Source organism: Lampetra planeri, chromosome 29, assembly GCF_965212315.1.
Source record: "Lampetra planeri chromosome 29, kcLamPlan1.2.h2, whole genome shotgun sequence".
NCBI lineage: Eukaryota > Metazoa > Chordata > Hyperoartia > Petromyzontiformes > Petromyzontidae > Lampetra > Lampetra planeri.
In genome coordinates, this window is record NC_136135.1 from 11,009,387 (window position 1) to 11,026,658 (window position 17,272).

General features: G+C 45.4%; 1 protein-coding gene across 1 annotated transcript in view; it reads right to left on the minus strand.

Annotated features, from left to right (window-relative positions):
• ACAD8 (acyl-CoA dehydrogenase family member 8) overlaps positions 1-17,272 on the minus strand; it is a 617,085-nt gene that overhangs the window by 486,066 nt on the left and 113,747 nt on the right. Inside the window, exon 2 of the mRNA XM_078608250.1 lies at positions 4,198-4,298. Coding sequence (XP_078464376.1) covers positions 4,198-4,298 — 101 coding nt within the window. The remainder of the gene's footprint in view (positions 1-4,197; positions 4,299-17,272) is intronic.

The following is a 17,272-nucleotide window of genomic DNA, read 5'->3' on the forward strand; positions in this document are numbered from 1 at the left end:
ACATGCACACTCCAAATATACAGCAGGCGTCATGGTCAAGATGGAACTCATCACCTTAACTTCTTTCGCCACCGTCTGTAGCGAACCGTGCAAATCGGAGGTGCGCATGTTTATGAATGTGGAGGGAAAAACCGGTGGATGCAGAAAAAAAATTCGTGCGACCACGGGGAGACTGTGCAAACTCCAAACATTCAGGCATCAGGGTCGGGATCGAACGCAGGACTTCCTGTATACCGGGCGAGTCAGTTAACATCTCGCCACCGTGGCGCCAATATAGTGGGGACCAGTATTTCCCGAGAAAACACATTAATCACTTCCCACAAAGTAGCGCTTATCTCTAAATGCGGGTGAAATTTTGTGTTAAGACGATTATAGGGAGATTCGTGTAAATGTAGTTGCACAATCAAAGTAAAAATTACAGCCCTTTGTTGATCCACTGCTAGACAAGGGCCATGTATGGTCCTGCAAGTTGCTTGGCCATACTTCACCACGCTGGTCAGTGTGGGTTGGCAAGGGCCGATGGGCAGGCCCGTTTGAGATATTGCTCCACACTGATATTAGCTTTGGCCAAGAATCGAAATCATGCTGCATGGTCCATAGCAGTGTGATAACTACCCTGAGTTAAATGAGAACTGTGAGTACTACATTTTGGACTTGGGCTTAGATTCCAGCACACCAAGGGGGACTAATCTAATAAATGGTGAGATCACAGGGACTGTAGAGCATATAATGCACTTCAAACTATGTCTGCTGACTCAACAGCAGCGGTGGAAATTGGAGTGCCAACTCACAAGTTGAACTGCCAACTCTGAGCAACTGAATCGCTCACTCAGAGCCAGCACCGCTGACCAGTCGGCTGTCCCATGCTCACTGTGGCAGCTGGCATCCATTTTCTTATTACTTCATTCTTACTTTGTGTGGTGTATGGAAAATATATATATGTTTTAAAAACTGCCACAAGAGAGGGACGCTGCCTGGGTGTAGCAGTTATTCCACTGGCCGTTAAATTTCAGGAGGTCACCCCGGGTCAGTTTTGATCGCCCCGATGTGGCAGTTGAAACAATGGGGGCAAGTTTCATAAACGTCCCTGGCTCTGTCCGCCCAGCAGTGAACGCATTGGATCACTTCTACAGAAATAACCAGCAGTGGCATTGCTCCCATAATGCAGCTTGACCTCTCAAACAACAAGGCCCACCACCTTTACTTGCCTGGCACAACAACTCAACGATGCTCTGCTTTGTTCAAACCTTGTGTAAGACCTAAACTTAATTTTCACTACATGTGACAGGACAAAATGGGTTTCACAAATTGCCAGAGTCGGCTGTGTCAAGTGGAATCAGTGTGGCGAGCGAGGGGAAAAAAACTATTAATCATTCAATTATTGCCATGCCAATGCTTGACATTAGCCCTCACACGCCTGAGTGTGGCATTTCAAACTCAATGAAACTTTTAAGTTGTTTTTTTTTTGTTAAAAAAAGGTTGAAGTGACTTTTGCCCAAATGAGCATTAAGGTGATGCTTATCTACTATTCACAACCCTGAGCCAGTGGTGGGAATTCCACATTGCTATGGCTGGGATCAGCATATCCGTAACAATGACTCTTGACTTTCTTGCAAAGTAGTATTCATCTTAATTAACCACTCCGGAGGAATGATGGACTGAGACAACCCCCAAACAGGATTGGAACTCGCAACCCTCCGATCGAGGCTCCGCAGGGGAGCCAAGTCACCCGGCCATTTGTTCATTTGCAGACAAATCACACGTCACTCAGGGCAGGGAGAACCACAGCCACTCGAGCAACACGGCGCTGTTTTGCATTTTAAACTTCATCCCGCCAACAACGCACATGAACAAACATTGATAGAGAATGAAATGCAGCTCACACATGTGGTCTGGTAAAGTTGGCACCGGTAGGGGCATAGCTGTTGCGTCTGCCCGTCATCTCACTCGGTCAACCCATGGCACCTGCAGGGTCTGTCCCGTGACCTCCTGCCAGCAAGCCTTCGACACTTCGCATGGCCTCAAAGTGCACCTGGCCTGGCACAGGCGCCGTGGCGACGTGACAGCCATTAAGTGACGAATGGCGGGTGTTGGTATTTGTAAATAGAAGGTGATGCCACCTCATCAAAGATGTGTGACCAGCATGTATTGTACATATGTATGTTGAACTTATTTCGCGCCGTATGTAGCCAACCATGCTAATCGGATGGAAGGCCAACAAACTAAACACTAAAAATAAGTTCTAAATAAATGAGTTTTCAATTCAGATTTTAAAGTTCATAGCTCCAATAGCGTCCTAATATCGGAAAGAAGAGCGTTCCAGAGGTCCGTAGAAGCGCATTTGAAAGCGCGCAATGCGGCATGGAAGAGTAGGCCCAATATTCCCTGTGGAGGGGCTCCCCACTAGAGCTCCCTCTAGTGGAGACTCCTCTGCCAGTGGAGACCCCTCTGCGAGAAGAACGTGGACTCACAAAAGGCCACGATTTATATTTTTCCCGCAAGGTTTCCGCGGGAGTCACTGAGCTGCGTGTAAACAAGTCGGACGTGCGCGGAAACCCCCGCGGCACCCGCACAGTGGCTCTTCACCTGAACTTGTTTCAAAAATAATCATTAATAAATAGTGTTAATTAAAATCCGTCAGCAATTTGTCTCCAACGAAGTGAAAATGGTCAACCACCTGAGTATATCCACCCATGTCCTCATTCGAATCCAACGCAAATCAATACACGCGGCAACACTTGACCCGAGACGGAGCAACGCTCTCGAGCAAGAGACGATTATGTTGTTTGCTGTTAATGCTGTGCTTATTGGCTTGCCGATGGAGCACATTATCTGTGTGGGGAATAGAATATTGATCAGAATACAAATGGTCAATTCGTCACAAGTAGTATTCAAAAGCGCTGCCGCTAAGGCGTCCGTGTTGTTTGTGTTCCACTTGTAAACACAAAGCGTCGCGTAGAATGGGTCAACACGCTGCGTTCACAGCCACAATTGACTCGGATTGAATGCTGCTCAATGCAAATCCCCTGTGTTTTTTTCATGTTCTTGGACAACGCATTAAGTGCTCGTTCAGTGATGTATGTATGTTGAGCGTCTTTCGCACTGGACATAGCCAACCGTACTAATCGAAGGTGCAGGGGAAGGACAACAAACTAAAGTGTCCACACCACAACAGTCAAGCATAATTGTAAGCTTTTTTTATCATAACAATGTTGAAAAAAGTACAACATGCTCACGCTCTATTTCAGAAGGAGCTGGCTGGGAGGATGGACAGGCATGTGTTGTGTGTCCATCCTTCATCCAAATGTAAAGTTGAATGAGCGCAACAATGATGGGAATTGTTTGCATGAGGATCAACTGGAGGTGCCCCTCTGGCTTGTGCCCTTGCGTTGTGTTCCGCTCAACCGAGTCCCTCCCCACCGCGTTGCGCTGACGAGGCATCGAGAGTCAACGATGAGCCGCGTGGTGAAGCTTCTCTCACGCACAACCCGACGGATGCCTGCCCAGAAGGGCACGGGAACCGGGCGGGCAGATGGCTCGCTCACTCCCGCCCGCCCTCTCACGGGATTGGTCGGAGCCAAGTGTGTAGCGCACGAAGATTAACCAATGGTGGGCATTACCTCCCGTACCATTAACCACCTGCACATGAGTATGTACTGTATGCATGTTGAACTTCTTTCGCACCGTACATAGCCAACCGTGCTAATTGGAGGTGCTGGTGAAAGACAACAAACTAAACACAAAAAGCAGTTCCAAAGACATGGGCTTTCCACCGAGATTTTAAAGTGCAAAGCTCCAATGGCTTCCTAATATTGGAAGAGCGTTCCAAACAGCTGCAGAAACGCACCTGGAAGCGCGCGATGCAGTGACCATCTTTTCTCGATGAAGAGCTAAAAGCCATCGAACATCATACCTATTGGCCTACTTGATGATATAAAGAAACTAAAAGGTTCATTTCCCCCCCCCCCCCCCGACTTGTTCCACCTCCGATTAGCACACGCACTCCCAATTAGCACGGTTGGCTACGCACGCGCGAAAGAAGTTCAACATACAGACACACAAACACACACGGGGGAGTCGACGTGAACCCTCACCATCACCTGGATGATCCGGCTCGGCTAGCAAGTGATGATTCAGTCCACTGTGGCCTGCGCGCTGCATTGCGCCGGAAGGGGCGGTGGTTTTTCGCGAGCTCACCTTGAGGTCCCATTCGGCCATGTGGGGTGCCATCTCATTCTTGGCAAACTCCAGAGCCACCTTCTGGAACTCCCTCTGCTCGTCGGTGAGGCCTGCTCCAGCTGAAATACACGAGCACAGAAACGCAATTTTGAAAATCACAATCGGGAATGTTTATTTATGCTTGCGGAGGAATCTTATGAGCTGTAAAGCAGGGGGGGCGTGTCAGAAAGTTACAACTACAAACAAGACAAAAACACGATAGGAGTGCAAAGTACAGGAAAGGTAAACAAATCACACGCAAAAATACAATTAAACTGAACAATTTTAAATGTTTTCAGGTAAAGCCCACTAAGCTATTAGCTTATTTTTCAGAAGTGACCTGGTCACAAACGATAGCTCAACGAAGTGGCTCAACGTGTGGCAATGTATAGCAGCCAAATAATCAAAATAATCTAAAAGCATCTGACTCAATTTGGAAGGAGAGCAGTTACGTTGGTTGATGATCCAGCGCTCGCTGATTCACTCGAGTCCCAGGAGGACCGGTGCAACAGACCGAGGGAGGCTGCACCGAGACGCAATCGACGCAGCGATGCTTCGAACCCAACTACAACGGTGTCATAACAATCTTGATTTGAAGCTTTCGTGACTGCAGGAATCCATACTCTATGGTTCTTGTGGTAAATTCACGTAGGTAGAAAAAATAATACAGGTAGGAACAACAGTTCCACACTGCCCACCAGGGATTATTTGTCTGTCGTGCATAGCCCCTCCCAAACATGTACGCTCCCGGATTGGTTGAAGTGCGTCACGTGACCGCGAGCTTTTTGCCGTGCACGAATGCGCTGTCCAACCAAGTTCCTATCTGCCCACTCCGAAGGAACGTGTTCAAAGAAAACACGGCGTTTCGGGCGCAACACAAGCGGCCGTCTTCTTTTATTATTGTTTCTATCTACGTGACTTTACTGAAAGAACCAGAGAGTATGGTGTCATAACAACTTCGTCAGAACTCGTCAGAACGTTGTCATAACAACGTCCTTTTTTTTTTTACCAAGATTATCCTCGCTGAGTCTCAAGACTGTTAGGAGGATCCTGCATTGGGATACTTGGGGAGCTCATTGGCAAACGGGTGCTTTGGACTTGGGAGGAAACCACAGTGCCTGGAGAAGACTCTAAAACGTACAGCAGACAACACCAGTCACAGACACCCCACTTGCTCCAGTGCCATCTCCTGATCACCCGGCAGTCCCAGCACGTTGGGGGTTTGACGGCGCGTTGTGAAAGCTGCGTGATCACGTGTGCACCAGAAAGCCTGCCAGAGGTACATTGAGGTGAGCAATGGAGAGGAAACATTTAAATTGGAAATTGAGGGATCAGCCGTTTATACATGTAAGTGACGGTGACATCACCACAGCACTTGCGCCAGGCCAGGTGCACCTTGAGGCCACGTGAAGTGCTGAAGGCTTGCTGACTGCAGGTCAAGAGACAAGACCCAGGTTTCCATGGGTTGACTGACTAGGATGACTGGCAAATGCACCACCTGCGCTCCCCGCTGTGCGAGCTCAGTGAGTTTTAGCCGCTCGGCGCTCTGCTCATTGTTGTGAGCGTCGCTCCTCTCCCCTCCGTTGTTGCTGGAGGGCGACTGCCTCCAACTCCCCAGTAGCATCTTTCATGAGCCTCCTCCACAGAGGCCGATCTTGACACTGCTGGTACCAGTCATTGGCAAGTCCACTCAGCTCCACATCCTTCTGTACCCAATCAGCCCTTCTCTTCTTTTACATGCAAACACACACACATACCTCCATATATAGCCTACAGCTGCTATACTATCGCAACCTGGAATGGAATTTCGACTTTATTGTGCATAGTACATACATCAGCTCTAAATAACCCAACTCAAAGTGCTGTAGGGCACTGTGGAAATTAAAGTCGATGTGGCCTTTGCTTAACCTCCAGAAAGTTTTAGGATACAGCGGATATTTATTGCGCAATAATGAGTGTTCACACAAATCTAACACCAGTTCATTTGAAGGCTGCACAACATCTGAAAAGTACCGGTAATTTTGGGAACCGCCCACCTTGACTCGCTCACGGCCTTCCTGCGCCCTGGAGCTGCCGTGTCACGTGGCCAGACTTCAGGGATCCTCATCAAGAGGGCGCTTTTGATAACCTAGGTTATAAGAGTTGCGCGTACATAAATGTACTTACTTAACCCGTTCCGAAACATCTGCAAGTTGCAGGCTGGGTGTCCTGTTCACCGCTTAATCTCGGAAGGCGCAAGGGTTCAGCGTGAATTTTATTCACTGCAGAGAACTGTAGTGACACGAGCGCACACTCGATGACAGCTGGCGCCAAACTGTGCCACACGCCCTCCCGCGTCGCCTTTTACTTCCGATTCAGTTCCGATGACGTACGTGTACTGATGACACGTACGTCATCGGAATGGGAAAGGGTATATATGGGCTTAAATCCGAACCACGGCCAACACAAGTCCAAGAGTCAGCACAAGTCCCAGCCATAATCTTCCCCCACGGGTCCATAAACTGAGCACACCCGGTGATGCTGAGTAACGCAGCAGCGAGAGTTCAGCATGTGCTTTAAGATGCCGTCGTAGTATTTAAGCTCTGTGTAAATGGAAATCCCTGTCCTTAACAGTGCTTGGCCCGGGGATAGACGTATGCCTACCATATGAATGTATGTATGTTTAACTAGGTAACCAACTATGCTAATCGGTGGTGCGGAGGAAGGACAATAAACTAAACGCAAAAGGCAGTTCTAAAGAAATCAGTTTCAATCTAAATGATTTTAAAGTGCATAGCTCCAGCGGCTTCCTAATATCCGAAGGAAGAGCATTCCAGACGGCCGCAGAAGGGCATCTGAAATCGCGCGATGCGGTGACCTTCTTTGTTTAATGTCCAGCCAAGAGCCGCTGCTGCCGCTGCTGCTGCGAGGATGACCGGAGTTCGCGTGAAAACGTATAACTTATAACACTGGCTAAGGGACACTGATAATAGATAAGATGTACATTTATGACAGAGACACATTATCATTGGCTTATGACACATAATGCATCTAATGCACGTGGTATGAAACAAATAATGAGTGAAGGGGAAAAAATGCACCGTCATTCTGAAACCGACTCCACACGTGGTCAATTTGCCCTCGGGCAACCTCAAAGATCCACCTGTAAGACCACAGCTGATGATAAGTAACCCGTGATCACCCTTGAGCAGAGATCTCAATCGATAAGCGACTTATTTCCCCTCCACAAAGTGCTCTTTATGAAAACATAAACTTAAAAAAGCGAACGCAATTACAGGCACTGGACATTTCTATCTCAAGAGCCAGGCCCACACACATACACAACTATCAATCTACTCTTGGAAAACATAAAGAGCATTCACCATAAATAGATATAATCACATGTATGCAGACACACATTTCATATATTGCAGGTGTTTAAACGTGTGTTTTACGCGTCTGTGCGATGCTTTTATTTAGCATGTATATGTTTGATCGTGTTATATTCTTACAAACCTTCCCACTGCGCGCTTTACTTTCTTTTCACCCCCACCGCGTGAAATAAAATATCGTCCGCAAATTTCGGTGCGCTCCAACAAATGTAGAATTTCAGCAACAAAAATAATAATGAGGGCATGCGCATTACGTGAGCGATAAGTCACAACAAGTGACGACTCTAAAGCAGAATGCATCACCGCCGCCACCACCACGGAGAGCGCGGCTCCAAGGGCAGGCTGGGAAGTGCATTGTTTGCTCACCTTCACGGCGGTTGTTTTTTTTAAACGTTTCAGAACCCCGTGGCTTTGGACCACCATAGTTCTTCCGTGGGCAGCGAAATACGCAGTAGAATGGGAAACTAGACTTTAACGCACATTATATCCCAATACAGTACAGTATATGCAAAGTTTGAAAATTAAACGATTGAACTATTTTTATTTCACCTGGTAAGGCCCACTGAGCTATATAGCTCTTTTTCAGAAACGACCTGGCCACAAATCATAGCTCAACAAGATGGCCCATCATGAGGAAATGTATAGCAGCCAAATAGGCCTTCTGCATGACATGTAAAATTACTATCGACAGATTGAAAACTCATTTCTTTAGAACTGCTTTTTGTCTTTATTTTGTTGTCATTCCCCTGCACCTCCGATGAGCGTGGTTGGCTACATACAGTGCGAAAGAAGTTCAACATAGATACATATGGTCACCTATCGTTTACAGCCCTAAGCCAGTCGTGGAATCTCCTCATTCTATGAAATGCGTGATTCTATCATCGACTGATCCACAAAGTGGTACTCGTTTTATGGGCCCTGGATGGATGATGGGCTGCATCAAGGACCAAACTAGGATTTTAATTCGCAACCTCTTCGATCTTGCGCCGAGCCATCTGGCCAGATTAACAGTGGCCTAACGGATGTACATGCACACAGCTCAGCTTCCAAGTAGTTATTCAGTCCATCGTTGCCTGCCCGCTGGCAGCGATGGAAGTTCAACATACCTACAACGTACATTCTTGGGCATAGCTGCAGTTGCAGCAGCAACACGGTCTATTGTTTCAACGGCTACTTGTGAGCGCACATCCATTCATGGCAGTGAGGCAGAAGCCGGAACTTTGTTAAGGGAGAGCAACATCATCGGGGCATCGGTTGAGGGTGGGCAATGGCTCTGAAGTGGTGCCGAACAAGGCGAAACGCTTGAGTTGTCTCAAAGAACGCCTTTAAAAGCGATCCTCCGGGGAGGCAACGAAAGAAAAACCTGCATCATTTGAAACGTGCTTTCATAAACGGAAACCGCCATCGTTAATAATCAACAAACAAAAATTGCTTTGCACAATTGCAGAGCACAGGCCCAAAGGCCCAAAAACGTCACAAAGGGGATCGAGACGGTGGGGAGGGAACTCCAAAAGTCGAGCGGCGCCAGGGAAGAAGCAGAATAGATAAGTGCTGTGACCTGCAGTGTGGTCGTTAAACAAAGTCGAGCCGAGACGACACCGTCAGTCCTGGTAAACAAAGTCGTCAACACGGGCGGCATGCTTGCTTGTCACCGTGCACAACTCATTTGCAGAGGCGTGGGGAGATAATATTGTGGCTTTGGGAGCGTTGAAAATCCTCACAGCACTCCCTGGATTTGAATGGAGGTGCAATTAATAGGAAGTGTTTTGGAAAACACTTTGATTAATTAAACACTTACGTAGTGTTGATGTCATAAACTACATCGTTATCGTGTAATTGCAATTCTTGTAATAAAGACATTAATGCTTTTATCAGAATAAAGATAGCAGCTGGAGTAGTGATTTAGTGCCCGGAAGAAGCCTTCATGAATGTCCGATGCTATTTAATGGAAAGGTCCCGCTTAGAATGAATGTTTGGACAATTCATTCCGAGCAGCTTTGTATGCGGCTGCTAAGCACCGTACCCTGGAGACAACTCACACGTGAGAGGAGAAGACAGTCAAAATCCTATCTGCTCGACTGCCTTTGCAGGCACCCAACTGCTATGCTGATGGGTGTGTCTGTAATTTATTTCCCTCCATCTCCAAGTCACTGGATTGTGCCTGATAACGTTTTATTATGGTCAAAAGGATAATATATATAAAGTATACCACTGCACAATTAACAGAACGTACGTCTGTCTACGTGTTCACTAATTGCTCCCAAAAAAAGTATGAAGGGATAATTATTGCCAGATGATGTCTTTAGAAGTAGGTTTCCTCTCCTAGGGCTCAATTTGCGGATGAAACACTTTCTAACCTTTCTGAATAAATTAAAAAAATAATGCCCCTCGTATGAATGTTTAATAACACGAAAATTTATATTGAGGGGCTATGGAAATACACGGTGCACGGACGGTACGCCCATTAACGGTCACTACCAAACTATTTATTGCAATGCATATTTCAGGGCAAAAGGGTTTAAAACCCCAGCACTCGGGCACTCAATTCATATCGATCAGTTACGTTGGGCAGAATGAGCAGAATGAGCAGTAGGCCGCTTGGGAGATTAAGTGCATTAAATATTAATAGCAATAATTGATGAGTCGCTTAATTAGTAATACTCAATGGGTTAATTGCTAGATTAATCCATTGTGTCGAGCAACACGTGATCATGGTCCACCCTAAATCGCATCCACTGCACTAACCGTGTCAGCAGCAGTAGATGCAGACACCTGATGCACAAAATGGAAACTTATAAACTCTCCTGCAGCAGTGTGCGACTGTGATCATCCAGAATAAAATAAGTATAACCCGTAAAAACAAAGTTTGTCACTATAAATCCTTTATATGCGTGGCGGCTAGAGTCCTCTCGTCCTCTGGCTTGAGATGGCTGCCACCTATGGGTCAGATGATTGCATTGCACCATTAAGCAATTGGTAATTAAATATAATATTTTTGTCCTAAAAAGTGTAACATTTTTGAAAAAAAATTTCACGAACATTAATTGTCACGCACAACGAGTCTGTGTGGAAAATTTCAGCTCGATTGGATCACGGAAAGTGGGTTAAAAAACGACCGAAAGATTTGCACGGTCCTAAGCAAGCAAGCGAACTTAATATAAAGGATTTAAAAAGGGACCGTGCAACTTATATAACGACGCAATGCCCCAGGGTCCACAAATACGAAGGAGACATCGCAGCCATACACTCCGCTGCTCCTGATGTGCGTATTTGGGCTTGACCACCTCAATGTGACATTGTAGTTGTTGCTCTGCGTCTACATCAGCAGCCATACGGACAAAGAAGGAGAAGAAGCAACACGTGGCCATGACACCAACCGTACACTTTTGCCCTGGTTGTTAACACAGAGCCACTCGATCTCACGCCTACTCAGTGCTTCCCCAAACTCCAGACCCAAGTCTATGAATTGTGACGATTCATAACATTTCCGGGATGCGTGAGCTAGTAAACCATGAGTGTTAGTCTATGCCCATGATAACAATGATAATTTCATCACAATTGCTGTCAGTACTTTTAAACTTCAGCTTTTCACTCTCTTATCCGGATGCCAATGGTTTTACCACAAATGCCACGATAAAAATAGCCAAAGGGGAGTTTGAAGGGAGCTTGAGGATTTATGCGAGATAAATGTGGAGTGCAATTACTTATTTTTAAGTGAAAAACTTCGATTATTTAAAGTATTGATCTCCAAGATGCCTCTCTCGTGAACACGTGTGTGTGAAGTGCGCACCACCCCCCTCCTTTAATGCAACATAAAAAAGGTCGATAGGTTCCCCGTGTGAAACGTCTTATTCTCGAAACGACACGTACCCGAGGGAACCACCACACACCCTTCGTCATCAACGTGAACGTCGTTTAATGCCTTCCAACCTCACTGCAAAAACCTCAAAATTAAGCACAGTGTTTTGCTCAGCAAATGTTAATTTACTGTCATTTTGACCCACCGCAAATTATGACCTCGGTGACTCAACCAGGAAATAGCCGAGGGGACAGCTGTTAAGAGCTCATTACCAAACACTTCTTGCATTTAATAATAGGTTTTCCCCTTTTTTCTGGCAACAAAACTGAAACCTTTTCACGAGGAATCATGTGTGCATTGACCACAATACTTGTGGTCAGAATGCAAACAAAAAACATACTCTGGTAATAAATGCATTGTCCTTGAAACTGATTGGTCTACACCAGAGACGGCTTTCTTTTGAGCTTCGTCTCAAACGGTGTTTCAACCAGAGGACGCCAAAAGGCGTACAGCTAAAAGACAATGCACTATCAGAGTAATGAGGGCTCGGGGTGTGCATCTACATCATGAGACCTTTTCCAGTACCAAAATATAAGAATAGGTTTTTCCCCTTTTTTCTGGCAACAAAACTGAAACATTTTTACAAGGAATCATGATGTAGATATCTTGCATTTTTTTGTTGTTGACGGAATCCTGACATGAATTGGCTGGTGTGACATCGAGCAATTGGGAGCGAAGCCACATCTGGGAGTTCACGTTTTTCACTCGCATGGCCTCTCTTGCTTTAAGATGTTCTACGCTTTTCCGAGAAAGTTCCACAGCTATTGCCCCCCCCCCCCCCCCATTAAATATTTTACTGTCGTGCTCTCCGGCACAGGCCGTGAAATTGGTGCAACAGTGATGCAGCGGTCCTTCTCGTTCTCCCCTATCAAAGCCACAGCAAATGGTAAAACCGCACACCTCAACACCCGCGGACACCACGCAGCTGATTTCACGTCCCCAGGCACTGCGCAAAAACGGTGAAGTTAACGTTATTATGCTACCTATATATGCCGACGAACACTATTCCCTTGATTAAAAACACAACCATTCCTTTCAAATAAGGGGTTAAAAGAAGAGTCTTCTTATTCTTCGGTTTGGGTGTTCTTTTTCTTTCACCTGTTCATTCCCGCACGGAAAGCGTCCACCGCCACTCTGCGAGCCCGCGGTTCCCCGCGTGCGATAATTGTGCCGCCTGATAATTGATGCGTGTAATTATACGCTAACCTTATTACGGGCTGGGCGAATGTCACTGCGGACCCCAATTAAAGAGATGAATGTCTGGCTGGCGCTATCTGCGCTGTCCGGCACTCGGCGAGCAGCACCGCCAAGCGGGTCACACTTCTACACGAGAGTAAGTAAAAAAAAGCAATGCCATAATTATTTCACGAATTAAAACTCACTAGCATTAAACCAAATATCTTTTAAGAGCAAAGCGCGACTATAAATGCCCCGACGCATTCCACGTTACCTGGGGAACCGGCAGGCCAATTATCTTATTGATGCGGATGTCTTTGTGAACACGTAAATACAAGTCACCGAAAAAACCCACCTGGCTCTCGAAGCCCTGCTCTTTGCTCCCAAAACTTTGTTCCGTATGAATATGTTTAAACTTCTCTATTACCTTCTTGGTTCTTTCGGTAAAGTCACGTAGAAGGGCTACAACGCAAGCAGCCGTCCTCAGGTGAGGATGGCTGCTTGCGTTGTAGCCGAAACGTCGTGAGAATTATTTTATTATGTTTTATTTTTATTATTTTATTACTTCCCTTCTACGTGACTTTACCGAAAGAACCAAGAAGATGAATCCCTGCAGTCACGAAAGCTTTAAATCGAAATTTCTTTCGCACCGTACGTAGCCAACCGGAGGTGCTGATAAACCAAATCAACATTCCGGTGCGTTCTCACTAAATGCGTCGCCATTAATGTTGACGATGATAATAAAAGTACTATCGAGTCCTGCGGCAAGGGCTCGGTGAAAAATAGATTCAAGAATACAATTGTCGATTCCTGTTGTTAAAGTGCCTACATGTTTAGAGTAAGACGGAACGTAAAATAACTACTCAGTTATAATGTACTTCATTGCATTATCAACATTGATCTACAGTTTGGTGTCAGTTTAAATATGCTCATATATATAATATAAATAAGAATATGCAAATTCAACTCTTAGATGCTGGCTACATGGTGCTTGCTTAAATGTCTCAGCAACACAAAGCGCATCATTCAATCTCAACTATCCCATTGCCCTGCTGACATCTAGGCAAGGGGACCCCCAAGTGGCAGCTGTCCCTTGGGCGGCACAGGGTGAACACAGCACCAGCCGGAAAATAGGCAATCGTCTGCCAACTCAGGCTTGCCACCAGCAAGAATTTGAAACGTCTGTCTGTGGGTGAAGCGACATAAGCTGGCATAGCCACGCACTGTGCGTGTTGGTGGAGCTGGGGTCTTTTTCTTTCATCACCATTGCTGAGCACAGGCCCCAAAGCCCACAATGCCAGCTAAAGTCGATATGCTTCTTAAACTGAGCAAGATTATTATAAGAACTTGGGATAATCGACGATGGGAGGGAATTCCAACGTGGAGCAGTGCGAGGGAAGAAGCAGAAAGAGAAGTGAGGTGACCAGCGGTGTGGCGAGTGAGCGGGTGAGTGGATGGTTGAGCGAGGAAGTTATTGTGACCTGCAGTGTGTGGTGAGTGAGTGGGTGAGTGGATGTGTGAGTATATTGTGTCGATGTGACCTGGAGTGTGATTGTTGAACGTAGTGCGGATGATGAGTGACGTTTATTCGAATAGTGGTAGCAATATATTTGATGATTCTGCGTTGGCAGTAGTGCACAAGCACAAATAACAACACGATGTGCTATGAAGAAGGAAGGGCCCTTGCACAAAACGTTACCTATATTGTTTTTCCTTTTAAGACAGGGGTGCCACAGTGGCAAAATGTTAACTACCTCGCCTTGTATACAGGATGTCATGGGTTCAACCTCGACCCTAAACGCCTGCATATTTTGGAGTTTGCGTGTCTCTCTTCCCGTGATCACATATATTTTTGTCCTGGTTCTCCGATTTTTCCCTCCACGTTTATAAATCAACATTCGCTTAGAGTATTTGGCTGCTATAAATGTCCACGTGATAAGCCACTTCGTTGAGCTATCATTTGTGGCCAGGTCGCCTCTGAAAAAAAGCTATGTAGCTCAGTCGACCTTACCTGGTAAAATAAAAATAGTTGATGATATTTCTTTATAGTTCAGTGCTGTGGTACTCACGTGATAAGCTAGCCAATCGCTGGTGAGCGAATAACCAGTGGGGATTACAACTTTTAAAAGCATAACTTAAAGGGCTCAAATTGTGGCGTAACATGTACGTATGTATGTTGAACTTCTTTCGCACCATACGTAGCCAATCTTGCTAATTAAGAGTGTTCCCACAGCAGTGTGCGTGAAGATCACGTGGCTAGAAACTTCGATTATTTTTACTCGTTAGCAAATCTCCAAACTTTTTGTAAGACATGCCAAAACAGAGAGCCAAGAAATGTTTGTACAAGACAATATCTGTCTCTTATGTTGAGCTGTGGCTTCCTGTAATTATAAAGGCCCAATTACTATACATTTTGCAGCAACAACACAATTCAAGGCGAGGCGATTGCATCCATAAATTACTGTTGTCATTCGTTGAACATATTTAACGAGATCCAAAACTTTAAATGCGTGAATAATTTTTTGAGCATTACATCCTTGATCACGGTGCTTCGTGCCAAGTTGATTTTTTTCATCACATTTAGTTTGGTTACTTCAGTAAACTCACTCTGTTATTTATTTGCCTTACATTGATGATCATGGCAGAAAAAATGTAATCATCGACTCATTCACGTGCACTAAAGGTAATGAAAGGTCACGTGAATGAGTCGATGAATACATTTTTCTGCCATGATCATCAAGACCAAAGGTCTTCTAAAAAAGTTTAGATGCGTTGGATATCTCCCAACCCGGTAGTTTTCTGTCCTGACCTAGATTTATAAAGTCAAGAAGTTATATTTGTCCTCCGAATATGTGAACCTTCTCACCGCCGTTGCTGCACTGCTCTTTAGAAGACTGATATTATTTGGTAACTCCCTCTGCTATACGCCTTCCAACCACAATGATACCCTTTTGGTATTGAGGTGCAGGCTCGGGCTTTGCATGTACATATGTTGAACTTATTTGGCACCGTATGTAGCCAACCGTGCCAATCTGTGGTGTGGGGGAAGGACAACTAAAGACAAAAAGCATTTATCAAGAAATTAGTTTTCAATCTAGATGTAAAAGTGTACAGCTCCAGTGGCTTCCTAATAAGACATCATCGCGTGTGCGTGCATGACACACACCTGCTGAGCTAAGAGGTCACCTACATAAGGTAGGGGTGCGGAGCCCTGTGATTGCCTGCTAACGTCTGTAACTGGCGGAAGGGCTCCCGCGAGAGAAGGCTCGAGAGGGCCCTGCTAGAGGGCATTTTGCCAACTCTACTATCTAAGTTGAAAACTAATTTCTTTACAACTTTCTTCTTGTGTTTAGCTTGTTGTCCTTCCCCCGCACCTCCCATTAGCACAGCTGGATACGTACAGTGCGATATAATTTCGACCTACAAGCGTACATACCCAACAAAGGTAGAATACCTTGGTGAACTACCTGTACACATTTTGACATAAGTACCTCCTTGGAAACGTGTGTTACGTTTTGAGGTTACTCTGGTTTCGTCCCATGCACAAATACACCGAGCCGGTAATTTATGAAAACATCTTGAGGATGCTGCTACATATGGGTTTGGGGAGTGAAAGGGGAGGCTTGCTTGGGTAAGACAGGATTATTATTATTGTTATTATGATGATCGATCTTCAGGATTCATTTAAATATAAGTTTCGTGTTCTCGGTGTTCTATATCTTTCTTTCAAAAGTGACAAAAATAGTAGGCGCTCGGCGACGCATTGATCAATTCATATCGATTCTGAAGCTCCCTATGCGGAAGCATTTATTTACAACAATAATTGCTTTCCAATTGTAATGCGCGGTGGGCGAAATGGGTTCACGTCACCCTTGCAGGCATCTGAAGGTTTAATCGTTCAAAAAATAATCGGCGAAAAAAAATCGATACTTGGTTACGCATTGCACTCGCCGACAGCACGGTCGGACCAGAGTTTTTGCCGGCTATCCCGAGGCCACCGACGGGATAGGGACCTACAGCGTGCTCCGACGGTGCCGTGCTGCTCTTGAGACGGCGAGCCGCTGCTGTTCAGTTCAGTTTACTTTGAATTACCCTGTGAGACAAAACATTTTAAATCGGGGTTTCTCAACAAAAAAAACACTGACATAGGCAGCGAAATAAATTAATAATAAACAATGACAGATAGGCGAAATAAAAAATGTATAGATAAATCATAATCACAATATAAAAATTCACCTTTTTTATAAGAAAAATAATACGTTAAATATGGATGATCAAAATAGCTTCATTTCTAAAATGGTGGGCGGCACTGGAGGAGAATAGGCACAAAAAACACCTTCTAGAGGGGCTCCCCAGAGCTCCTTCTCGTGGAGACCCTTCCACCAGCAGTGGTGCAATCCAGCAATTACAGGGCTGCGCCTTGAACCCTTTTACGCAAAAAAAAGCGGGGATATGCCTGCTTTGGAAACAGATCTGCTATCGTTTGCTTCCAGCAAGTAGAGAAATGCCCTTTGACCAAGTACCACCGAAAGGAAACATTAAAAAACAGCCGAATGTTAATGTTAAAATAACGAGCACCCACGTTTTAAATTGCTCAACTCCACAGGAAATTTCCGCGTTGTAATAGCATAACATTATTTTAGTTCTT